This window comes from Falco naumanni, chromosome 4, assembly GCF_017639655.2.
Source record: "Falco naumanni isolate bFalNau1 chromosome 4, bFalNau1.pat, whole genome shotgun sequence".
Taxonomy (NCBI): Eukaryota; Metazoa; Chordata; class Aves; order Falconiformes; family Falconidae; genus Falco; species Falco naumanni.
In genome coordinates this window covers 15195678-15221990 of record NC_054057.1, presented here as the reverse complement: position 1 = coordinate 15221990, position 26313 = coordinate 15195678, and the positions used below count along the sequence as shown (strand labels likewise).

At 41.2% G+C, this 26313-nt stretch overlaps 1 protein-coding gene across 5 annotated transcripts in view; it reads right to left on the bottom strand.

The window, feature by feature from the left end:
* Window positions 1–26313, bottom strand: part of LOC121087194 (myosin VIIA and Rab interacting protein) — a 238425-nt gene that overhangs the window by 5367 nt on the left and 206745 nt on the right. For 3 of the 5 annotated variants that reach the window (XM_040591941.1, XM_040591938.1, XM_040591939.1), the window contains exons 11-14: window positions 20382–20621; window positions 12056–12118; window positions 5795–5989; window positions 968–1129 (exon numbers count right to left, since the gene is read on the bottom strand). In XM_040591941.1, the coding sequence (XP_040447875.1) occupies window positions 968–1129; window positions 5795–5989; window positions 12056–12118; window positions 20382–20621 (660 nt within the window). The remainder of the gene's footprint in view (window positions 1–967; window positions 1130–5794; window positions 5990–12055; window positions 12119–20381; window positions 20622–26313) is intronic. The other 2 variants (XM_040591940.1, XM_040591942.1) reach the window with 1 other exon arrangement.

Below are 26313 nucleotides of genomic sequence, written 5' to 3'. Positions count from 1 at the left end.
CTCAACTCCTGATTCACGAGGACACCTGAAGCTGTTCACCCTGCAGAAGACCTTCTGTTGGCCTCTTTGTGATCCTCCTCACATAGCTCAGGCCTCTCTCCTCCTCTCACCCCCATTAACATATTTACCATAAAATAATGATCAAAACCAAAAAACCGTCACCGTTTGCTGCCTAGTGTAGGAATGCACTTCTGACATCTGGGACACGCCAGACTCTCAGATCTTTGCTCAGTCCTGCACCGAGCGCGCTCCTGCTGAGTGCAGTGGGCAGGTAGTTCCCACACAGCCCAGCACAGGCAGGTCACAGCACCTCACCTAGCACAGGCTGCAGGGAGCTGCCAGCTGTGTGAGTCCCTTGATGTCTGGCAGCGTCACCTCATTCCATTCTGCTTTCAGCACCAGATCATCTGGAGCTCACTAGAGAGCTGCTAGATCACAGCCCACAAGAGCAATTGCCTTTTGGCTGGGGTATGTGCTGCTTGGTGGCTAAATCCCAAGGCAGGCTTGCACGTGCTAGGCTCTGCACTTAGCGGCCGTCGGCCTTTCTGGTCAAATGGTACCAATACTGGCTTCTCTCGGGAAGTGCTTTACAATCTGCCCATCAGATAAACTGCCTCAGACTGTCTCTGCCGTCTGACCACAGCCACGTGTGTGACAGAGCGCAACAAGTGAGCTGCCTGGCAGCGAGGAGCAGGGTCAGCATTAGTGTTGCAGCATCAGGCTGTTGCACTCCTGTGTCTGAAAACAAGCTGAGGGGGAGAGAAACAAGCAAACACAGTACGCCTGGCTGGGCTGAGCTACACATCCCAGTTACACTTTGCTCAGCTCCTGTGATGCAGTCAGCATCCTTGGATCACCAGCCCACTGCAGTACAAAAGAACATTGAAAGTAAGCGTGTGCAGACAGCAGGTGAGTGCTAGGCAAGGCGGTGTGAAACCTGCAGATAGGGAGGAGCGGGCGTCCTCACCTGAAGCTCCGCGTGATGAACCTGAGCAGCTGCTGTGGCCACCTGATCCTCCAGATCGGCCAGCTCAGACTCTGCAGTAACGCTGTTGATCTTGCGTGCGGCATCTTCCAGGTTGGTCAGCTGCCCCTCCAGCCCGTACACGGTGCTGGCTGTCAGGTACACCTGCAGGGCCAAGGCAGGGAGAGGTGTCAGTGTTTTCTGTTTTGTGGGCATCGAGGTCTGAGCAGGATGCATCTTCCGTTGTAACTTTGAGCTTTGCTCCTTGCTAACCCTCTACAGGGAGACTTACCTGGCAGAGGAAAGTCATAGGGGAATAATCTCAAAACACATCCACAAAAAGAAGGGAGGCATGAGGTGGCTGCACTCCAGATTTCGTAGTATTCTACAATGGTATTCTAAAAGATTTGCTCCAGATTCACCATCAAACAAACAAACAAAAATAGCTCAAATACTTGCTTAGTATTGTCAATACTCAATTGCATAACAAAACTCCTAAGTCTGCAAGGGGAAGCCAACAGGCCACACCTCATATAAAGCTCTTTATTAAACACACCTAATGCCTTCTAGCAGTCAAAACTCTTTAAGAGTTTTCAGCAGTAGTTATTCAGCAGCATATGATTATTAACGTCTTAAAGAGCAACAAAGTTGCTTACAAGCACAACACAGTTTCCCATTCCATCCTGCACTCACACAAATATACAGCAGTCAAAACCTTCTAGCCTCCTAGCCCTTTGGAGTGAATCGGTGGAGGTTCAACAGACTTATCTGGGCCACGTAAGAGAGAATAACAGACTTTATCATTAGGACATCCTCCCTAAAACCAAAAAACTTTTAATATCTAGACCCATCTACGACACCTCTGATAACTGCAGGTAAAGGGTTCATTTCCATTCATCTCCTTGGAGTAATAATTGATGATACACTCTGTTTTACGTGTTTCTTTAATTTCACACAGAAATCAAAGGTATACAGCCAGATGGAGGTCTCCGTATTATAGAAAAGGGTCGTTTTCAAGCATTAGTAGTTGACGTGTGCTTAAAATTGTTCAGACCTGTGTGAAAATACTGCACCTTCTGCCTCTTTACTAGATAGCTGAGACTGTTTCCATGAAGCTGGTAACAGCACAGTGGAAATGAAATGCATACTCTCATTTTCCCTATTGGTAGCCTTACTCACTAATAGCAGTAAACACCGTGTTGCTACAGAACTAGCACAAATTGAACATGTTCTGTGGCTGACTTCATGGTCCAAGCGGCAAGCAAACAGGATCTGCACTAGGTCCTTGAGCAGATACCTTCACTTCATACATGTTTTCCACTCAAGTCATTAGATCTGCATACAACTTTTAGATCATGCAGTCCTTTGACATAACAGGTATCCAAATAATTTCTGGCCATGCTGTGACTTTATGGATCAAAAGTGGTGCACAATAACTAGATTAGGATTTAAGTAAGTGTTTACTTTTTATTACTTTTTATTTTATTATTGTTTCTTAATTGCTTGCAATAGTGGTTTTTTTCCGTTGTATCAGCTGTTTCAAGGCATAAACACATATATTTTTTTCATGTATGTGACACTGCTAAGAAGCAAATTCACTGCATCTTGTAAGACCACAGTCTAACTGCAGGCATGAAATCTTTGAAAAATGTACCTAGAACAAATAAGTGATCTGTTTTAACATCTTTGCTGAAGTACTTGGGAGACACAGGTGGGCCATAAAGTTAACAGGCTGATTTAAATAGAAATGCCTCTGCTTTTGTGTGTTTTAATTATCCTTTCCATTAATTTAAATTATACATCTTTGTGATGCAACATACCACAGTTGCTTCAGATTAAAAGGTGATTTTTTACATACCCCTATCATGTCTTTCAGACGTGAGATTGAGAAAGAAGAAAAAGGAACGTTATGAACAGAAACATCTTTAGAAAGTTAAAATAAAGATGCATTTAAATGCTGTGCCAAAATTCTCTGCACAGTAAGTTGTACTTGCAAAGAAGTGCGGTGGTGGTGAATTTAAAGAAAATAGAACTCACAGAAAAATGTGGGAAGGGAAGGTCATCAATGTTTTTGTAACTCAATCATCCCCTAAACTGGTTAATTTTTAATTTTACTGAACATTTTTCCAGCTAGATATAAATACTTTTTTCCCTAAAGAATATTTTCTTTACCTGGAAAATCATTGCACTTCCAAACAGCAATTCTGTACTTGTAGGTCTCCACTAAATTATGCCCTCATGCATACATTCCCATGCAGATTGTGGAGACTTATTTTACTGTCATTTAGGTATGTACAGCTTCCACTAAAACTCACCTGACCTTGTGCTGGTACAGGTGGCCCTACGTTCTCCACACTGATGTGTGTATAGTCCCCAAAATGCTAGAGAGAGAAAAATGAACAATTGTCTATATACACCCAGATCCTCTGCAAAGAGGATATGCTGCACTCAGATATGCCCCCAGCTGTGCTGGGAAAAGTTATGGATTCCTCGATTTCTAAAGGCTCCTCAGAAATCTTTCATGGAGTGTGGTGGTGAAATCTTGAAACAAAGTTTTGCCATCTACTGCATATCCCGTGTAGGGCAGAGACATGTAGTGTGGGTTCGCAGCAAGGCCGAGCGGGATGCCTTATGCATTGTGCAAGGCACTGGGAGAAGGTAAACCAGAGATAAGCTGCAGAGGGCAATGCCAAAGCAAGAAATGCTCTGCCTCAGTGCCCAGTCTCTGCTCAGTGAGAAATCTCGGCCCAAATGAATGACTAGGGGCCACAGCACCACAGATGCCAAAGCTCCACAAGGGTGGCAGGGATTGTTGGAGTGCAATTTAGGAAAAAAAATGCACCTCTGATAGTTTACAACACAGTTCTCCCCAGGAAAAATGTGGGAACAACTCTCCCCAAATTGCTTTCTGTCCTCCTGCGGAATTTCTTAGTTTTTCTAAAGATGTGATCCAGCCTGGACACGGATTTTCATTATGTATTCACTCTCCTGCCAGATGCATTCTGTGCGTTTGGAGCTAGGATGTGTTAGCATTTCATGGGGAGAGGAACATCTCCATCTACTTACCTACTTCTATTATTCTGAAAAAAGATTAACCAAACCCAACTAGAAGTTGTGGGGCTGCATCTGTTGTGTAACAATGAAATGACTATCATGGTAGGTAGCATGAGGAAGCCACTTTGCTCACCACAAGCCCAAGGTATACCCTTCTCCAGGCATTAGAGCAGCAACTGCTATGGGAAGCCTTTACCATTCTGCAGAGGGCCAGATCTGATGCGCCACACGTCCGGCATCTCCTGGACACATCATCCTCTCCTGGACACATCCTCCTCTCCTGCCCTTCCAGCCCCACTGTGTTTGACTCCCAAGCTTATTTTCCTTGTTCATTTTGAATTCCCCTCCCAGAGAGGAGCCAGGAGCATGGCCACCGTGTGGAAAACCCTGTGGTGGGGCAGGTTCAAGTGGCTGTGGTGCCCCATGGGGGAGGGCAGGAGAGGCCAGCAATCAGGACAGTGTGTGGGAGCAGGGAAGAGCAGGAGTACCTCAGCTGGCACAGCAGGATGCCTTGGAAGGATGAGCAGAGGTGGGAAGGGGAAATTTGGAGGTCAGGTTAGGATCAGGAGCTTGCTGGGGAGGAGTGAAGGTGCTCAGGGGTAGGCTGGAGGGCATCCTGTTGGTGTGGACAGGGGGAAAGGTCTGACGTGGAAATGGTTTTGGAGCGGCTGAGGTTAGGAGGGGTAGGATCAAGTATGCGAACCTCTGAACTGAAGCAGGGCTGGGAGATTTGAGCTCAGAAAAGGTGTGGTGAGAGGACTGGGGAGTTGTGGGACTGCTGAGAGGGCTGTGGAGTAGGACAAGCCCAGTGCCAGGACTGGCTGCTATTGCCATGGATTATCTCCTACTCAGCCCTTAGCCTGGGGCTGTTGTGGAAGTGTGCTTCTGTGGAGGAAACTGATTTTATGCCCCAAGAGATTCTGTCTGAAAATTTTCTGGGGCTAAAGAAAACCAGGATCTATTTTCTTGAATTAATCAGAATCTTATAATGGGACAACACAGATTTTTACAAGGTCTTTAAGAGCTCCTAATGAAGGGGGGGGGGAAAAATCACTGAAATGTAATCAGTTAAATGTGGGAAGAAGAGAAAATCGAAAGTTACATGTGTACCAACTCCATTAAGCGGATGCATAACATTTTCCAGCGAGTAGTGACTCCCCTCTCTGACTCAGCGTTGCACTTTTTCCTGCAGATGACAAGTACTCATGAAAAAGGACAGACGACTCAGATGTGGCCAAATGAATGTTTGTTTAATTCAGCTTCTCCAGCCTGCTCTTTTTAACAGTGCAGCAGGCAGCTCTGGCTCCTTGGGTGCTCAGTGCCTGGGGGGAGGAAGACTCCTCCATTTCTTCTCTGTGTGACTGGGGACATGCTTTCCCTACCTGTCCTTACAGTAATGAGGCTATGCTGGGGCTGGGAGACATGTGGCTTCAGCCAGGCATGGTGCAGCTGCACAGCCACAGAGGTTCAGAAGGCTTACGTTAACTTTTGAGATAGGGATTCTAAAATTAGTTGCAAACCCCAAACCATCCAACTCTCCTCTTCCCCCAAATATTTTGAAGTACCCCCCCAAAACCAAAACAAAACAGCAGCACAGCTGAGTACCCCTTTGAAATGTAATATTTTTGTTCTGTTTGTCTATTTGTTTAACAACCTCAAATTAATTCTGCACATCCACTGATGCTGTCTACGTGCTTTCCCTTTGCAGCTGGCACACACACACAGGTACACTCAGTCATGCGCATGACACTTTCACAAACTGATTCATGTTCTTACATTTTCTTCCAGTGTGGTGAGCTGCTCATCAAGTCTGATGGGGTCTGTTCCCAGCGGGAAGGTCCCTCTTCCTCTGTCCTGAATGTCAGCTGGGAAATCACAGGGACCAGTGGATTCTGCTATCAGTTCTTCAGTAGCATTGATGACTTTCAGGACTTCTGTAGATATGTTGCAGAGAGAGACAGCAGAGTACTTCTGTTTTGTTACAAGAGAAAACAACAGCATTATATTAGCATAGAGATGTAACAGGTAAAATCACCTTGCTAATAGCTGCAGCTTTAACCAAGCTAAACCAAGACAATATACCTGGCTAACTGCCGTGAACACACACAAGAGCTAGCTGTGTGGTGAAATTGGAATCAACTTCTCTTCCCCCCCCCGCCCTCTTTCACATAGGCACACTGCTACAGCATGCAACATAACGTACACATGCATCTCTTCTGCAACACAATTTCTACTGGAGGGATGGTCCAAATCTTATCCTAAAGGAGCACACAAATAGCCAGCTTTGCAATCCAAGTGAGATAGATGAGGCTGTTTTTGCAATAGTGTTTTTAAACTGTTTTAAAACACAGTCTTCCTTTCTGAGTACTGGCAAACAGATGTGGAATCATCTGTCTCCATATCCGCAGCAGCTATTGCATAGCAGCCCAAACAGGGGAGAACAATCTTAAGCAGCCCTATGAGGACAGTATTTTACAAAGATGTTTGTTATGAATTATATGATAGGAACATATATATACCAAGGATACACCAAGGAAAAGCATGTAGTTTTATTCGTTCTTCTTTTTTAAACAACCATAAGCCTTTTTATGAGTGTTCCTCATTTGTAATTTTTAATTAACTGTTCTGATTCTGATGATTCTCACAGACCTTTAGGTTTCAGGACAACTCCTCCGATTGCAATTAAATTTCACCTGATGTACCTTCGAGCACCAAGCTCCACATCCGGACTAGACAGCTTGGAGACTCAGCCAAAGCTTGTTGAAGCCAATACAAACGCTGTCACTGAATTTATGTGCAACACCTTTAGCGTTGCTTTGCCTAAAAGAAAGCGTGGGAAATCTAGACCTACATTTAATTCTTCCTCAAAGCTGCGAATACTAAATGCATGTGGACTAGGGGCCTACTCATCTGTACATTTTCCCACAAACAAAATATCTGAGGATCAAACCCAAGGAAACAGACAGTCTTTGTATCCTATATAGTAAATTCTATAGTAAAGGAAAACATAACTGAATAAAAATGTTTTTGTGTTATGTAAACATTGTGTTAATGTCAGCTGGCCTCCTAGGCAGGATGCAAGAGAAATAGCGTGCCTTTGCTTTGCACAAACTCTGGTGGGTTTAACTGGAAAACTTCTTTTATTGTCTCTTTCCTTTAATCAGCTGTTCATTTTTACGTTAGATAAAACTTTTACTGAAAAATTGAGCAGTGTGTGCTCTGTTGCTGTGTATCAATACATTAAGGCATCTTTAGCACTGTTACTTCTCTGAATTACAAGAAATAATTAGATACATGAGATTAAAGAGAAGGAGAACAAAGCAAATACAGTATGCTACAGCACTCAGATCTTTAGCTTGTTAGGACAGCCAACACAGCCCTGAACAAGCAGGCCTAGGACTCTCGTACTGAGAACAAATACTTGAACCCCATAAATAGCCTACTGCTTTTTCCATTTATTTTCACAAGTGCCAATTAGGTTAGAAACAGATCAATAATTTTATAGGACAGAAGAGGAAATCAATGTTACTTTGTTTTAGTATTGGCTTTTACAAGTACCTAATTCTTATTCTATTCTATGAGTAGTGAGCAAAAAAGGATAAAGGCCAGACGCTACACTTTCTTCATTGTCTTCACTGATGTATGTTCTCCATTTCAAGAACCGTAGCCCCACTTTAATGTTCATTATGTCTTAATTTTTTTATTATCCTTTGTAGTTAATGATGGATTTCCAAAAAGGATTAAATTAAATGCAGAAAAGGTGTTCTTATGGCAGAATATGAAAATCCATATTGGCATTTATTACAGATCAATTACTACAAAACAGGTTTTTTGGTTTTTGTTTTCCTGGTGAGGTGTTCTGTAATAGGAAGCTTCATGAAATCAAGATTTTGAGTAAAAGACCCTACTTTCTCAACAGGTCATGGATAGGGGAAGACAAGTTAAGTGAGAAATATCGGATAGGATAGGATTGGACAGGACAGGACAGTTTTTCAGTTGGAAGGGAACAGTGATCATCTCGTCCACCTGCCTGACCATTTCAGGGCTGACCAAAAGTTAAAGCATGCTGTTAAGGGCATTGTCCAAATGCCTCTTAAACACTGACCAGTTCAGGGCATCTATCGCCTCTCTAGGAAGCCTGTTCCAGTGTTTGACTACTCTCCCAGTGAAGAAATTTTTCCTAATGCCCAGTCTAAACTTCCCCTAGTGCAGAAATGTGATTTTTAGCTTTTTTAGAATTTTTACGTAAGTTCTTAGTGGCAGATCCTGTTTGACCTCTAAAACCAAAGATTTGCTTCCCATTAAATGTTGCACAAGGCAGCTAGATGAACGTTCTTGAAGTGTGTATCGCTGAATGTATCTTGATCCTAGCCTGCAGGTATCTAGACACAGCAGTCACAACATTAAAGATTTTATTTAAGCTTGTGAAACATCTGCTTTTATAGTATAACACGGATATGGCACTAAAATTTAAACATCGTAAAGAAATACATGGCAAGCAAAAGTAATATTCCTTAGAGTATGCATGAAGAACTCCCAAAACTTAAAAGCAATATTTCAGTGTATTTAAATCTAAACTTTGTGAAAGTTTTCTGCCAAAGGATATTTAAAGCTCAGCTTTACCCTGTTGTTTTTTTTGAGCACTGTCAAAAGCTGCTAACTCATGTTCCAAAATGGTCAGTCTGCAAAGCTAGTGGGGTACTCTACACAGAATTATTGAACATGTATAAGGAGGAAAAAACCAAACCAAAACCTAACAAGTATCCTGGACTTTTAATGCTTCACAACCCTCTCCCCTCCCCAACCACCCACATCAAACTTAAGATTTACAAGGTTCTGTAAAAATCACCTAAAATTCACAGACACATGCACACCAGATCACCCCGGTAGGTGGACATTTCAAATTGCTATAAAGACCTTTTGGCTGTCTCATTTTTCTTGCCCTTGCAGGAAAGGTCATTATTACCACCTACAAGTGATTCAAAGAGACAGCTATCACGCCATGATGAAGTCTCTCCCATCTGTCTTGTCAAGCAAGTCAAAGAACTAAAATGTATGTGAGAGACACAGAAAGCAATCTCTGTTACAAATACCTAGCACAGAAAAGCTAAGCGCAACGATTCTTGTTGAAACACCCAGATGCATTCTGATTTTAGCTGTGCTACCCTACTTCTAGATTAACACCACCCCACTACAGATCAAACTGATGCAGCTGATCCAAATTTTAATGTTTCTAACTGGTTATGAGAATCTCATTTTTTACTGAATTTGAGATTAAGAATTTAATGGAATGAGGAAAACATGCATTTATCCTTTTTATGATGATTAATGCTCACACTCATAAATACATTAAAGACACAGTCAAAAGGAATTGCTCATTTTTCCCGAGTTCTTCATTGGAGACACTTAAAGTCAATGAAATACTCAAAAACTGTGTGGATGCAAGCACATATATGTACATGCGTGCATTGAATATTACAAACAGCATCTTGTAAAATTTCTTTACTGTTATTTCTATGTGTGCTTGGACAGATGGAAAGGATTCCTGTTTTGCTGAAGATTATGTCCCAGTGGTCTTAGCTAGCTCTTGCTGACTGTTAGCCATTTCTCTACCCTTCTGCTGTCTCTCCTTCCTTTCCCTGCTGACATTGCCAGTATTTCCCTTGTTGTTTTACCTTAAGGATGCTACACTGGAAGGTGCTTCATAAAACAGTATTTGCATCCTTGCACAAAGGATGATGAGTAACAGAAGGGAAGCAGGATGATAAATCTGAAGCAATGTAAGTGCCGAAACTGCTGAGAGTAGGTGGGCGTTAAGCCCTCAGCACCTATGTGCACCTCAGCAGCCTATGACACCTCCACATCCAAGCTTCCTTTGCATGAACAATATTGCTTTTATTTTTAATGCTCTTAAAGTAGTTGAGCTCTCTGTCACTTGCACTAATTTCTTCTGCTTGTTGTACTCTGCCATTAGCATTTTCTTTCTTGCTACTATAATGTCATGCCATCATTAGGTTCTATTAAACTGGCATGGGAGGCAGTGACTTGCAGTTCAATAGAGAACAGTTGACACCAACAGTTAGATCAAGCAGCAGAACAAGAAAAACTTTCCATCGCTAGTGGCCCTGTCAGTATTGACCACGTCCTTGATGACTTGTAGTGCAATCATTTTTAGCTCCAGTCTCAAGCCGTTCTATCACACTCTAGTCGCGTACCTGTTTAGCAGTCAATATCCCTCATTTTTTTTGTACGGAGTTGAGGGGAGCTGGGGAAAAGATGAGTTTTGCTTTGCCACTAGTTGATAATCTTTTCAGAGTAACCTGACCGAATCTAAACTTGATGAAAACAAAACCTAAACCCAGATGTGCCCTTCTCATCTCCCCATCCTGTAGGAGTTCACTGTACAGCTTTGAGAAGGCCCTGAAAAGGCCACCAGAAGTCCATCTCTTTCACAGGCAAGCAAGATCTGGGACACTGGCTGAGTGACAGCGTGGGAGAAACAAGAGCCATCAGTGCCCAGCTACCAATGGCACTACTCAACCCTGACATTCCAAAGACCTTTGGCCTAAAAGTGAGCCCAGACCACTCATTACCACAAAGACTGGGGAAAAAAAGCTATAACTTGTCTTGATATTTGATGAAAGACAAGTAAACCACAATAAACTGTGTTGTTAAGGAATTACTATTCCGTGCCTTAACATCAATAGCTTAATTTATGGGTGCTTGTTTAGAAAAAAAAAAAAAAAAAAGAAAAGAAAAAGCTAAATTTCCTTAGAGTGAGCTTTTATTCTACTGACATTCTCCAATTTACCACACAGAGAAATACAGCCTCTCTTTTCAATTGTGCTAGGTAATTCAGAATATCAGATTTTTACTAACAAATTCAATCCACTGTCCTAATGTAGTTACAGATGTTATTCCTAATAATTTGTAATGCCTCATTTCTAGAGACAACTTGCCTGTAATCATGAGAAAGGAAGTTATTTTTCAAGGGTGAAATATTGTGGTCCAAATTGGAAATGGAAATACTTAAACCTTAAAATCCACACAAGATTCTGTAACAGTATCTATAACGGACGCAAACTGATGACACTGCACAAATGGAAAAGTATTTTTTCTTTAAAATCATCCTTGATATTTTTACTACAGAAAACCAAGATGATTAAAAGCTGATTAAAATTCATAGTACAAAATTTAACTCTGAAAGTAAGGAGAAAAAAAAGTTGAGGGGCGGAGTGTTTTGCTTAATTAAGCATCAAACTTGACACAAAAACAGTGATTCTTGTGTTATGACTGACAGAATGCTACAGATTTAATTTGCTTACCATATATTTGACATACTAAAAATAGCACATATTTTAAAATATAAGATAAGCACATATTTGCTCAGGGAATAAAATGAAAATCTGTTTTAATATCTGATTCTCATAAGGTGAGACTCAAATAGCACAGAATATGAAACCTCTTCCCACCTACACGAATGATAAGCAACAGACACTAGCAGCAAAGTGAGAAAGTGCCTACTCTCTATGTACAATCTCTACAATGAATTAAGGGTTTTTTTATTTTTAAAATTCAGAGCTTAGAAAGATTTTTGAAGACCACCGTAGTAAAAAAATGCTAAAAATCTTATTGCTGAAATAACATTTTGATTTTTTTCCTTCCAAATTTTTTAATATAGATGAGTACACGAGAATAGGAAGATCATATACTTTATCTTTGTCTTCTGTTCTTCTTTACTGATAAAACCAAATTCTCATTACAAAGCCAAATAAGAGAGCCAGTCTGCTCCGCATGTCTACTTCATGCTCGTCACTCCCATCATGACACAAGGCTAACTGTGATTATAAAATAATTTTCTGCAATGACTATTGATTGTGGCCAAAAGGTATGATTTTTCAGGCCTGAAATTTGCAGAAAAACATTTTGAGACTGATAATTTTGCTTGGGAAATGTGGAAACCCTCAATATCACTTTATAGCATCTCTTACTATGTAAGAGATGTAAGACGACACAGACAAAACAAAGCAGTCTCACCTGCTGCAATACAGTGGATAAAAACTGCAGCTTTAAATGAAGATCAAAAGCCTTTTGTTTTTCCTAGATAGTGGGAAAGCAGTTAAATAAAAAGGCAGAAAAGTTATATTAACAGCTACAGAGGTTAACATTTCTATAGGTTCAGACTTACAGAGAACTTCAGGATGAACAGCAAGGATAAAGAAACTAGCAAATATAAAATATAATAAAAATTAATTTAACATCTATTGCTAGAATATTTTAAAGAAAGCAATGCCTGATTTATTTCATTTGTGGGATTTAGAATAACAGATCTTATTAGGACAGATACTGCAAATGACACACCATTCTTAATAAAATGGAATAGGTGGGAAATACTGATTTCCACCATCACAAAACCAAGCGGCACTAGCAATAGAAAAATATTTTTGCAGCAGTGTTAAGAAAAAGAAAAGCCAGCTATCTTCATTTTTTGGGTCTACACTTCCAGTTTGGACACTGTGCATGTTTCTCGTTACAAAAGGGTCTGTACCTCACTTACGCCCCAGTCAGATGCTCATGTCCAAAACACCTGGGCTGAGTTCAGTAAGATGTCTTGTGCCAAATCACTTCCTACTGTTGCTGCTGTCCCTCTCCTGGACTTCACTGTCCCAAAACGAACAAGTAAATCCCCTCAAGTTCTCATCAAGTTCTCCAGTGAGAAGTCAGTAGGCTTACCTTAATCCCCCTAATTTACTTAGGTCTATTTAAACAAAACCTTTTGCCTTGAAGTTATGACACAACCAGTCACCCTGTTGGCTGTGCTGTGACAGAAGCATCCACCCGCTGAGGAGCAGTGTTTTCTTGAAACTGTTACAGATAGATCTGAAAGAGCCCATCTGCCAACTCTGCGCTGCTTACAGAAGAGGACAAGAAAATAGTAATTTTCTTGTTGCAGTCTAACCTGTAACACACCCCCACACCCCCTTTCTGTTACAGCAGCTTACACTAATCTTCACTCATTTTCTGTATCTGTATCTGTAAAATGGCTTTTACGTTTTCTTCCTAAGTAAATAAATCTTCGGTGATCAGACAACTGAAAGATTCCCATTGCACGCATGCTGGACAGAGCGGCTTGGGCATGCATGCACATCAAATCTGAGACTATGAGAATCTTGTTTACAAAGATGCTGCATTCCCCATGTGAAGCCAGCTGTAATCTCACCTATTCTGCACTTCTCCAGGTAGATTCAACAGGGCTTTGATTCTGTTGCTTAAACACAGGCAGAAAAGGTGCAACCAGAAACAGCTTGAAGTATCTGAGGATTTTCAAAGCTGTCAGGTATCCCATGGACCCGAGAGATGCATGTTTCCTCTGGACTAGCATACTAAGGACCTGTGGAATACCCTAGGGCATCTCAGATGGACTGTCTACATCCATACTAAGGCAACTGTATCGAGCCCAGAAAGTATCAGAACTGGAGGAACATAAACACCACTGCCTACACTTCTTAAAACTTGTTAAAAATAAATATTTATGGTCTTGAAGCAGCTATTTTTCTTGAAACTGAAGACTCAGATTTTCACAAAATAAACTTAGGATCAACTTAATTTTCCATACTAAAGACCAATAAATAATAGTAAAAACATGTGAGAAATCTCCTGAATGGGACTTTTGTCCAGTGAACTACTTAATCCTCAGTTTAAAACTGAACATATGCTTGACTGCTTTCTTGAATCGAGAACTTCAAACTTTGGATCCATTAGCCCAATGTGAAGATTAAAGTCTCCTACCTCTTTTGGAAGAAAAAGCCTCTATTTCACCTTCTTACCCATAATCTTTTTTCTCTGCTGTCATTCAAAATTCTGTGCCTAGATTATCTGCAGTTCATGCTGCCCACATTCAGTTTTCAATCCCGGACTTTGGAAGACTGCCCAGATAATTAACATCGTAATAAAAATCATGATCCACCAAACCACAGGAATTATTCTGAGCATCTTGAATACAAAAATGTGAAACAACAGACACAAATATCTTGTGAGTTGTTAACCCAGGAAGATGTAATTGTATTACACTGTTCAGCTTTATTAGCATAGTAGCTTTACTACATTGCTAATACTATACTTACACTATTACGTTTTCTTTTTTAAGTCAGCCATAGGGTTCTGACTCCTTTAGGAACTTTTTCACTCAGTCGTTTCTAAAACTTTCAGACGTATGAGGCTGGATGGCCATTTCCTATTAACCCCTGCCTGGACCAACACACCACAAAATTTTCCAGGAGTTCAGGGAGTTGCAAGATAATTATCACAAAAACTACTACATCATGTTCTGTGAGGATGGTGCACGCACCAGCACAAATGATTCCTGAAAGCCCAGCCACCAGGAGACACGGGCTCTCTCGTTATTGTAGCACTGCTGTTACAACATTGCAGCCATCCCTACCATGATGCTTTAATGGGTCCATGATACACGGGACAGATTCACTGCCATGTGCACATCTAATGCCATTCTTCACCTCCATCAAGGCTGTGAGCATATTTCTCTCCAGTGACCATGTCCTGTGAGTCCTTGCTCACTAGACCTCCTTTACTGAGCCCTGGCCACCCAATCCAAGGCCAGCCCCAGGCACAACCACCAGCAGATGCCACAGCAGGGAGCTGGCTGTCTCTGCTGCTGCAGTAATGTGCACACACATGCACAGCTGCTGGCGATTCCTCTTGATGAAGAGAGCTGCCAGGTAGATTTCCTAACAAGCATCAATCTATCTCATTATACTGGTAGTTGAAAAGTGCTAATTTACTTGCTGAAAAATGTAAGATGTACTCTCAAAACAAAGATTATAGGCCTCTGGCACAAGTACACATGAAGATGATGCTTGTAGTACAGACTTTCCCCAAAATAAAGCTTTACAAACCCCAAGATGAATGTTTCCAGAGAATGAAGGCATAAATATTTTATGGAAAGAATATTTATGCTGTTATTCATACTGTCAAGGGACTTGGGAGGTTTCACTTAGGGAACAGGATATCACTGTGCTACTTACCAAACTTACTCACAGGTTGCCATTCAGAAAGGAGCTGTTGTGTGCCTAGTCATGTAACAACGTCAACAGAAAACAGCAGGATTTAAACAAATTACTAAGCTTTGGTTGTAAGAGTCTCTGAGCAGAAGTAAATGCACAAAGGGATTAAAAGAAGTTCCTCAAGTACACAGCACCTTGCATCAAGCTAACGCAACGAGCAGAAAAACTCAATGTTACTACTGAAGTTTAACTCACTTATTTGCATATCTTAAGCAAGGAAGAGTACAAAGTAAAAGGCGAGAAGAATAAAAACACATGTAAGGTTTTAACAACTGTTTCAGTTTTTATGCTATGTGGGGCAATTTGCAAAAATGGCAGAGGCTATTCTGTTTTTTAAACAGTATCTCGCTGGTTTCTGATAAAGCCGTCACAGTGACAGACTGCACTCAAAACACAGTCTGCATTAGACAGTGCTGAAACTGCCTTCCAGGATGTAATTCTGGGGTATACCGTGAAACATATACCCAGCCCATTCAACTTCATGAAAGCACTAAAAGAGAAAGAGAGAGGGCAGAGGAAAGCAATAACTAAATACATCCCATTTATTATGCTTGCCACTCTCAGGATCATTGTCATTAAGATACTCAAAGAGGATTTACTTTTTTCTTTAGGTTATTTAGTTAGGGCTAGGGTCTTGGGGGGTGAAGCACTCCCCTCCCTCCAAAAATAACCACAACCACAAACACCAAGGCAGAAAGAACTGTACAAATCACTGTGCTAGTATGAGATGCTTCACTAACCCAACAGTTGCACAATGCAATTTTTGGTCTGTTTACATCTGAAGTTTAAAGGGGCCAAAGGCTAAATCTACCCTGAGCACAGTGGACTCCATGGCCTTTCATTGCACAGCTGAGACAAGCAGGCTTTTCAGGGGTCTGCATACCGCTGAAAAACCTGAACTACTTCTGTAGCTTAATAAGCACAAAATGTTATCTATAAAAACAAGTCAGCTGTGGGATTATATTTTAGAGAGCTGTGAATCATTAGGCAATCACAAACTTAGATATGTTAAAAGTTATTGTGCTGCAGCAGATTCAAGTCTAAGGTATAAAATTAACTTGTGTTGAGTAATACCTGCCTAAATCCTCAGGTATCTCACATGAACAAAATAATTAACTCAAAGATCAGCATTTTCAACCTTGTATCTTAAAGGCTCAAAAGCTCAGTTTGAAGTGAGAACCGAGAACACATAAAAGCCCAGCTTCAGCCAACTCCCCAGTCAAGATGTGCCAATACCTGCCATTGCTTCAGATCTTAATATACTAAATACCCTTTTTAAAGCATCAGCTCAACATGTGATTATGTCATGTTCCCGGATTCCATTAAACGCAGAAGTCCAGATTTGTAAAGGTGCAGGCACGTGAAAGTCAGATTTTCATGAGCACTAGGTACATAATTTTCACTGATTCAATAAAAAATATATGCTTTTTAAAGTCTTATTCTATGGTCAGTGGTACTATAACTAGAAATTCCCTGTGACTTAAGGTTGCTAATGTGTTCCAAAATGAGCTTGTGAGAATAGAAGACTAAGAGCTAATAAAGACAAGCAGCATGACTAGAATATAAGCAAGATGGCTAAAGTACAGAATTTAATTTGTGTTCAGGAGCTCAAAGCAGATTGTAGGCACTTGAGCTCTCATTTTAATGGCCGAGAATTGTGCTTCTGTATACCTAATATGAAACTTGATGCCCAGGTCAGAAGTCTAGGTGGTCTGGCTGAGAATGTTAAGTGCCAGTCTGAAAGATCTGTAATTCCCTACATATGCATTCTCCAAAATTCAGGCTTCTTAAAGAGACAGCATATTGGGACATCTGGCTTTTAAGGCATCTAAAATTACTGGTTCCTTGAAAATTTTTTTATATGCTTGTCTGCATTGAGACATGCCATCTGTTCATCTTAATTTTATTCCATATTTTGAGTTCAGCTATGTCTTTATATTTTAAGTCACCATAGCCACAACTGGTATTATATACACTGTCATCTTCAGTATTTCACTGTAAGGTGTTGGTCAGCCACCTTTCCAAAGAGAAAGAACACATCGGATTTTAAATCACCTTTAAGGACAACTGTCAAGAATAAGAATGAAAGCAGCCTGCTCGTTTCTCTACAGCTGAAGCAAGTTCCACTATCAATTCTGGTGAAGTCATGACCATGAATAGTATTGGGATATTTTGGTTTCTTTATTATAGACAGAAAGATTATATACTGCGACTGTGAATGACTAAGACTTTTTTTTTCATCCAAAACCAATAGCAAATTAGGGAATCCAAGCATTCCCTTTTTGCTGAACAAATATATGTCTTTTATTTTTTTTACACTTAAGGAAATTTTACTGAGAAAAAAATTAATCTTTATTTTAAATAAGTGACATGCAAATGTTAAAGAAATAATAAAACTAGAGGAGGAAAACCCAAGTAATATACTTTGTAGATGCATGCAGATGAGTAAGTACACCACAGAACACACATCTGCCATTTTCTGTGCTCAGTTCACCATACAGGAGCGTGTCAGAAAGGCCTATTCACAGCCTTTAATTCTAATTTAATTGCATCATGTTAGACCCAAGCTAGCCTATATATCCTGTTGAATAATTTGATATTGCTGGTTTGCCTTTATAAACCAAAGGCAAGCTGAACTGAATGCTGCTAGCAAGCACTGCCAATAAAGCTTTTATTTGATTTCCTCACAAAGGTGTGTACATCACAGGGGTATCTGCATACGTGATGACAAAGGTACTTACACGGCTGTGTAGTCCATGGCTAAATAACTCAGAATCAGAGAGTCAGAGGATACTTAAGTTTGGAAAGGACCTCTGGAGATCATCTAGTCCAAGCCTTCTGCTCAAAGCAGGGTCAACTAGATCAGGTTGCCCAGTGTCCTGTGTCCAGTGAAAGTTAGATTATCTCCCAAGGATACAGACTCTACAATCTCTCTGGGAAACCTATTCCAGCGTTTGACCACCCTAACAACGTAAAGGCTTTTTATGTTTAGATAGAATTTCTTTTATTTCAGTTTGTGCCCACTGCTTGCAGTCCTGTCACTAGGCATGGGTGAGAAGAGTCTGATTCCCACTTCTTTATTTCCCACCTCAGACACCTTCCCCCTCCATCAGGTATTTACAAACATCGAAGAGATCCTCCCTGAGCCTTCTCTGCCCTAGGCTAGACAACTCCAGCTCTCAGCCTCTCCTTATACAACAGATGCCCCAATCTTTCAGTCATCTCTGTGGCCCTTTCATTGAACTCACTTCAGTATACTCATGTGTCCCTTGTACCGGGAAGCCCTGAACAGGACACAGCACTCCAGAAGTGGCCTCACCACTGTTGAACAGAGGGGAATAATCACCTCCCTCAGTCTGCCGGATGCTGGTGACCTTCTTTTCTGCAAGTGCACATTGCTGGCTTATGTTTAACCTGGTGCCTACCAGGACCCCTATGTCCTTTTCTGCCAAGCTGTTTCCCAGCCAGATGGCCTCCAGCCAAGTATGGGTGATTGGGGCAATTGCTTCCCAGGTGCAGGATTTTGCATTTCCCTTTGCTGAACTTCATGAGGTTCTGTTGGCCCATCTCTCCAGCCTGTCAAGATCCTCTGAATAACAACAGAACATGTATCAACCGCTTCTCCAGATTTAGGGTACACTCTGTTGTACCCTAGTTGACAATAAGTTGTCTCTGTCAATAGTGAAGCCATTAGCAGTACCAGGCGCAGTATTGACCACTGGGGTACACCACTAGTGAATGGCCTCCAGCTGGATTTCAAGCCTCTGATCACAACCCTTTTGGCCCAGCAATTCAGGCAATTTTCAGTCCACCTCACTGACTACTTATCCAGCCCTTACTTGCTCAGTTTGTCTCTGAGGATGTTATGGGAGACAGTGTTGAAATCCTTGTTAAAGTCAAAATAAACAATATTCAGTGCTTTGAATGCCTTAGATTACCACAAACGTTCAAAGATGAACAGTGGCCTCAATGACATGGGCCGGGTCCCTCAGCTCTTCTGAGCATATCCCCATCGGGTGCCATGTACACGTGTACGTCCCATTTGTTGAAATATTGGCTAACCTGATCCTCCTCTACCAAGGGTAAGTCTTCACTGCTCCAGACTTTCCAACAGGTCTCAGGGCCTGGGATGCTTGAGGGCAAATCTTAACTGTAAACTGAGGTGAAAACAATGTCGTCTAACAGCCTTTTCCATGTTCTGTGTCACCAGGTCACTGCAGCAGTGAGCCCCGCTTTCCCTCACCCGCCTTTTGCTGCTGATACAGCTGTAGAAGCCTGTCTTACCTCTCTTCATGTCCCTCACCAGATTCAATTCCAGGCGGGCACGGGTTTTCCCCCACACTTGGACAGCACCTCTATTGTCCACCTGAGTCACCTGATACTGCTTCCACCTCCCGGTGCATCAGTTCTTTACGTAATTTGAGCAAAAAGAACAGATTTCCTTTAGAGAGTTGTCCACACCTCGTGTGAAAGCTCAGCTGCTGTGCAGACAAGACACCAAGAGGCCAGTCAAGACACACAGCAGACAAGAACGAGCCTAAGTGGATCGAAGGGTGTGTTTGACTGGCAAGGGGCAGTGCTGGGCTTCTACAGCACCAAATTCAAGCATACCACACGATCTGAAGAGAAATTCAGAGGTAGAAAGGGAAGAGAGCAGGTGCTAAGTCCTGTGGAGTCACACCGAAATCAGGTATTTTATTGTAAGGGTGAAACGGCACAAACGGAGGTTCTCATGCATCATCAGAACTGGCACTGGATTTCAGTTTCATTGGAATATGTTACTTCTCACAGAGGCCTATTAGCTGACAGAGTAACCAGGTTGGAGAGCTTTAAAGAAGCACAAAATACTCAAATAGAGGAGCAAAAGAAGAATCTATGACACCAGAACAAACTACATGATACTAAGAAGAGAGATGTAAGTAAAAGGACTGAAAAACCACTTAAACCAGCTGGTTAGCAAGGACAAAAAAGGGAACTGGAACTTTTTAAATAAAAATGTACAAGTTGATTCTCCGTCAGCATAAACTGACATAATTCCATTATTATCAGTCACTTAACAGGTTTGTTACGCAGGCCGAGTTCACTGTTTTGAATTGATGCCGTAAGCTCAGAATACACACCTTAATTAAGTTCTACCTGCACAAGGGTTGCAGGCTCAGACCCAGTGTAAAGGACCTTGGATTCTTTTAAGCAAATATGTTTTAATTTTCTAACCACATGTTTCTCTTTCTAGATTCTAACTTCTACAAGACTGTCCCCACTCCTCTACAATGACCACTTACCTTCTTTAATTCTTCCTGAATGCTTCTGCCATTCTCCTCTGAGGACACACTCTCCTTCTGGTTTTCAGGGTCTGTTCTAGGTTCTGATTCTTGTTCTTCACCAGAAGATGTTTCCTTGTCACTCATTTTAGCAGCAAGCTGAAATAACCTGGATTTAACGTCCTCCTCCCGAAGATCAGGCTTGATGTTATGACACTGATCCTCGCAGCTTATATCCGTTTCTGATAAATCATCAAAATCCTACAAAGAAATTAGAAGAATGGTATAATTACTGTATAGGCACAGAAAGAAAAACAAACAGCCTCCTAGAAAAGTATAGGTATGATCACTCTGCATGGAAGCTAGAAAGAAAGCATGCTAAGCATGCCAATAAAAAAACCCACCATATCTTTTATAGAGGAAAGCCAATAAACCCACACTTGCTGGATTATATTTATCATTCCTGCTTACTTTTATATTACATAAAAAGGAACTATCAAAATCATTATGTATCTGTGTGCAACCAATAAAATATGCCTACGTGGCATTTCCCATTCTCAGCACTGCACTACCATCATTCTCAGGCATGGTACAGATAAAGAAAGTGAAGTGTGGGAATGAAAAGTTGTGACCTAGCAGTTGTGTCCAGTTTTCAGTCAGAAGCCGTGCTCCAGTTCCCTGACTGCTTGGTCTTGAGCATTATCTGTGTTCTTCTTAAAGACTACTGGAAACAAGTTTTGAAAAATCTGCACATGATGGTGCTCAAGATTTTCAGCTTTCCCAGCGATTGTTTACATAGGTGGATCCTCTACAGTGATGACTGTTTTCCAAAGGTCAATCTCCTTGGAAAAAGTTCCATCTCTAGGAGCACCTTCTTTTCTTACTCTTGGATCACTGAAGGTGGGAAGTACTCAGAGGCTCAGTTCAGTGCAGTGGGTGCTCCAGGCTCCACCACAAGTCCCTTACTTTGGAGGCTGAACAGAAGAAAAGCAAAATCTGTTTGCAAGTCTGTTTAGCAGGGTGCCTGCCCAACATTTAATGATGTGAAAGGGGGGATATTTTTGTCAGACGTTGCTGGAAACATGAAAATACCTCACGGTTGTTCCAAAAACTAATGTCCAGATACATACCAACTCATTTTCTGGATCTGTGCTATCTGATTAGGACCTAATTTCCCCTGATTTCCACTACAGTCCACTGAGACAGACAGACATCTCCCAGAACAACCTGCTCCAGCTAGAGCATTAACTGCATTCTGGAAACATTCTTCTCTCCCTGCTGACTGCTAAGAGAAAGAATCATTAGATGGTTTGTTTAGTGCTTCAATCAAGCCCATAAAGCAGGGTAGGAATTAGGTGGTTTTAGAAGTGATGAATTCTTTGAAATGGAGCATAATTGTTACAAAACCACCCAGAAGGATGCTATGAAGAAGGCAGCCTGGGACCAGAAGCGGTAGGCACATCTCAGCAGGTCTAAGAGGATGATTTGGAGCAATTCTCAGATAGGACATTATTCCTATTACACCCTCCTACCGTGACAGGACCAGACACTGCTGGAGAGACTAAAAGCTGTGTTCTCTCTGCCATTCATTTGAAAGTACACAAACAGATTTGCTCTGCACAGCTCTCTGCAGCTGCAGCAGCAGTATACATGTACAGACCAATCATCTCCAGTTCTCAGAGGAAATGTTAACTCTGACAACTCCCTCACAAATCCCACCCACCAAACCACTCTTAATGGACTGACACATGGTGTTTGTAATGCCAGTACTGCATCTCTCATACGGAAAACTGTACTGTAGTATCTAGCACTTTCACAGCTTTCTGGACAATTTTTGTCTGCAGTTACCTGTGAATCGACTACACAACTGAATTACTGCTTTTTAGCTCACCTTAAGGATGCAGAAGGCCCTTTTAGAAAAACAGGATCTGAAAGTACATGACTAGCTATAATAGAAGGGAAAACATGGGCTTATGCTGAAATGTATTCTTTTCCCAAACAATCAGCTTCTGCAGAATAAAAAGCCTTTTCTGCCAAATGAAATTCAAGGCTGTTCTGAATAAGATCAAGTTTTCAAGTTAGTGTGGTTCCACTTTAGTTTTGTAATAGGTTATGATATGCTTTTATATACATGTGGAAGACTACTGTCATTTCCCTGTGATGATGGTGCTTCCTCAAATTGTAAGAAGAGATTTTTTTTCCAGACATATCTTACATGTCATTCAACAGCTCATTACAACGTCTGCCCAACAATCTGCTAATGAAAACTACTCACATTCTCCTAAACTACTATAAAAAAAATCTGAAAGTTGTACTGAGTCAATCTGTTCATCAATTTGTACCCAGAAGAGAAAGAATCATAATGTATGGGATAAACATATCATATTTATAGGATAGAAAGCACACCAAAACCATGCGCTTGTAATTTAGGAGAATACAGTTTAGTGGAGATAATGTCTCATTAAACCAGCTATTTACAGTTAGGTATCTAGTCTAAGCTAATTACTAGATTCCTTCTTTACTTGAGTTACCTCCATTTATTTTAATAGGTACCTCCAAAAACCTACTCTCATCTATCAAAAAATGTGGTTTAGGATTACAAGACTTGCTAGTGAGCTCTGACAGCTCTGCACCTGGGGTGTGGGCTTCCTTGAGCAGTGTCTAGGCAGGAAGAGTACGGCTTACCTTGGGGTCAGGTCTGCAAGGAAGAGAAGAAAACCCCATTCTATGCAGACATTTGAGCAGATCAAGCTTGTAAAGACAAGTTTGCTATTGTTTCAATAAGCTGACAAGTAGGGGTACAAAATCTAGTGGAGCAGTGAGTGGGGCTGGCAGTCCGGAGGGGCAGGTTTTCTCATGTTTCCATCTCACTGCTGTGCCACGGAATACCGACAGACTTTACTGTGCAGCAAGACATGCGTGATGCCTCTGAGGGCTTCTTACAAGTACCTGCTCAGCTTTCAACTGCTTAGCAGCGATATTGGAGTTGCAATACACACATACCCCCACAGAAAGGACCGCAGGCTAATTTAATGAATCTATACTGACAACAGCAGAGTCACGATTCCTCTTAATCCTGAAAAAAATACCAGTCTACCTAGGATCACACATGGCAGCACCTTTTAGGCTGATCTCTACTGCCTCTACCCAAAGCTCAGTGAAATCCTGTAAAGCCCTGCAGCTGACTTCCCATGTATTCTGGAAGAAGACATGGCAGGGCAATATTGCTAAGTTGCCCAGATTCAGCAGGACAAGAAATCTAGAGTGTAGTTTTATGAAACAAGGTGAGCTAATGTAACAGCCTAGTGCTGCTGAAAGAGGTCACCCTCCATCTTCCTCTCTTTACTCGGTTGTAACGAGTTGTGTAGGCTTGGCAAAGGGGTCCAAATGGGGCTAGCGCTGACAAAGGAGAGATACTGGACCATGCTGGAAGCAGGTGGAGGGAAGGCACAAAGGCAGAGAGGAAGGAGGTATCCCTCCCTCAGCAGCAGCAAGTGCTGTGTTACCTTAGCCACACGTCACACCATTGCTGAAACACTCCCAATTCAAGCCTATGCTTTACACATGCAAAAGACTTTTCCTAGCTGGGAAACTAGCAGCTTTTTGCTACATTTGTCAGCACAGGTGAAAGTCAAGAGCTGCCTTGGCATCCCTAGGGTTTCATACCACATTAGCTACATTTGTGTTACGAATACACATAATTTCTTGGGGGAGGACTCACCTTGAGGGTATTGATTTTATTACAGCTGGATTCAGGTATGTTTATTATCCACCTTTCTGCTTTCCAATCTCCTTACAATAAGCAGGTGGAGTATTTACTTTGGCAAGAATTATTAGTTCCTGCTCACACACAGAGATAATGATACCCTATAATACTACACTTTGTGGTTTCCGTTCCTAGTAGCTTGGCTTGTGTGTTGAGCTTTTCCGATGGTGGTAGTGAACTGTTTGTGAGGAGATCGTGCCTCTTCCATGGATTAACAAATTAAAAAAAAAAAAAGTATCAGATGCCATGACAACAATAAAAAAAAATAAATACATTGAAAGGTCCTATTATTATTTATTTAATAGATACTATCTTAAATGTCATTATTCTTTACTGTTCACACTTTGGCTCCATCTGGTAAGTTTAATGACATCTTTGTGTTCGTATAAAACACTGTATAAATTCCCATTTGCATCTGCCAGCAACACATAATACTAACATCTGCAATCAAGAATATAGGGCTACCACTTTATCTGAAAAGAGAGCTTCAGTGAGGGCCTGGCAGACTAACACAACCACAAACCCAGTCCCACTAAAAGAAAGCCAAATGTTTCTATGCAAGCAAAAGTCCTTTAGCAGACAGTGAACTAGGAAATACACCTTTCCTCATACACACTGTTCAACTCCTTGCAGGCAAATGGCCGATAACTCAATGTAAGCCTAGCAAACAAAACAAACAAACAAACAAACAAACAAAACAACAACAACAAAGCCCCAAAATACAGCAAGGAAGCAAAGTACTGGCTTGGAGGCTCCAGAACCAGACCCATGTTATACTATAAACTCTTGAGAGGAAGCTCCATTCATACAGAAAACCAAAAATCAGAAACTACATTTTTTAGAAGACACAAATGGTGAGGTTTGCAGGCAGTTTCGCAGGCAGTTTCTCAGCCAGAGCGGGTGCAATTTCAGAGCAGCTATTTTCAGTAAATACATCCCAAGCGCCATCCCGTGGGGACCGGCAGTCTGACAGCACTCCCCCCTTACCTGGCCGCCGGGCAGGGGGCTCTCATTAACAGGTGGGGTCTCCTGATCAAAAAAGCAAACCCACAATGAGGGCACTTCCTTCACTTGAAGCAATTAAGCCACTCCGCTTTCCATCAGAAATGTAAGAACTGCAGCTACACTAAGCAACATCTCCTCCTCTCAAAGAGATAATGAAAGCCAATATATTGGTATTATTATTAGTCGTAAGATAAATTATTAAAATATTATTAATAATGAAAGCAGAGAGAGATTGGTGGTTTGAGCACCAATTTCTTGTAAAAAGTTACAATTTAAAAAATAATCATCATCAAGAGTAAGGTTGCACTTCCCAGTTAATTTTCCAAAGGAATATACATGTGGTACATAAGTAATCAGGTTATCAGAAATTCATTACAGTAGAACGATGGTTTTATCAGGCAGTTTTCATGTCTTGCTTCATGTACTTCCTTTATGACTGTGTTTACAGCATGTCTACAGGCAACCCAGTAAAGCAGGTTGGTTTTTTACCTATGATTAAGTGGCAAAAAACTCTCCCCAAATACAGTACATCTGGATATCTGTTCTGAGGTTTCCCTTTTTAAATCACTCCAGACTTTGAGTTCTCTCTCAGCCACAAAGTCAGCATTCCAGGGTTGACTTTAAAATACATTTAAAAAAGAATGCCACAGCATTATCCTAAACTAGGTACATGATCTAGATTAAAAAAATACCTAATTTTAAATAGAAATTCAGTTGTGAGTTATGAAATGACCACAGTTGTTCCACAATGTAATTGCTTATAATTCTCTAGACTTGGAGTAGGGAGAGAGGAAAGGGCCTATTTTCATTTCACTGTGAGTCTTGGAGAGCAGAAAACAAAAAACCCAGCCTTCACTATTAGAAAATTTAAAAAGAACCCCCAACTTTTAGACTGCTAAACTGAAATCCTGTTCTACAATGTTGATGAAAACATCATGGTTAACAAATTATCATCTTATCATTACAATGCAGTAAAATAAGGTCATTGCAATGCAGTAAAGTACAGAAAAAGTATGTTTCTTCACCACAATTTACATACAATCAGTTGTTCAGTGTCTAATGTCTAGATGCAACATGGTTGCATCTTCTAAAGAGCATTTGGTATGGTTTCTGCAAATTCTCTATAATCTCAGCACATGAAAATCTATACCTGGTTTAAGACCCCACAATGAAGCTTTGTTA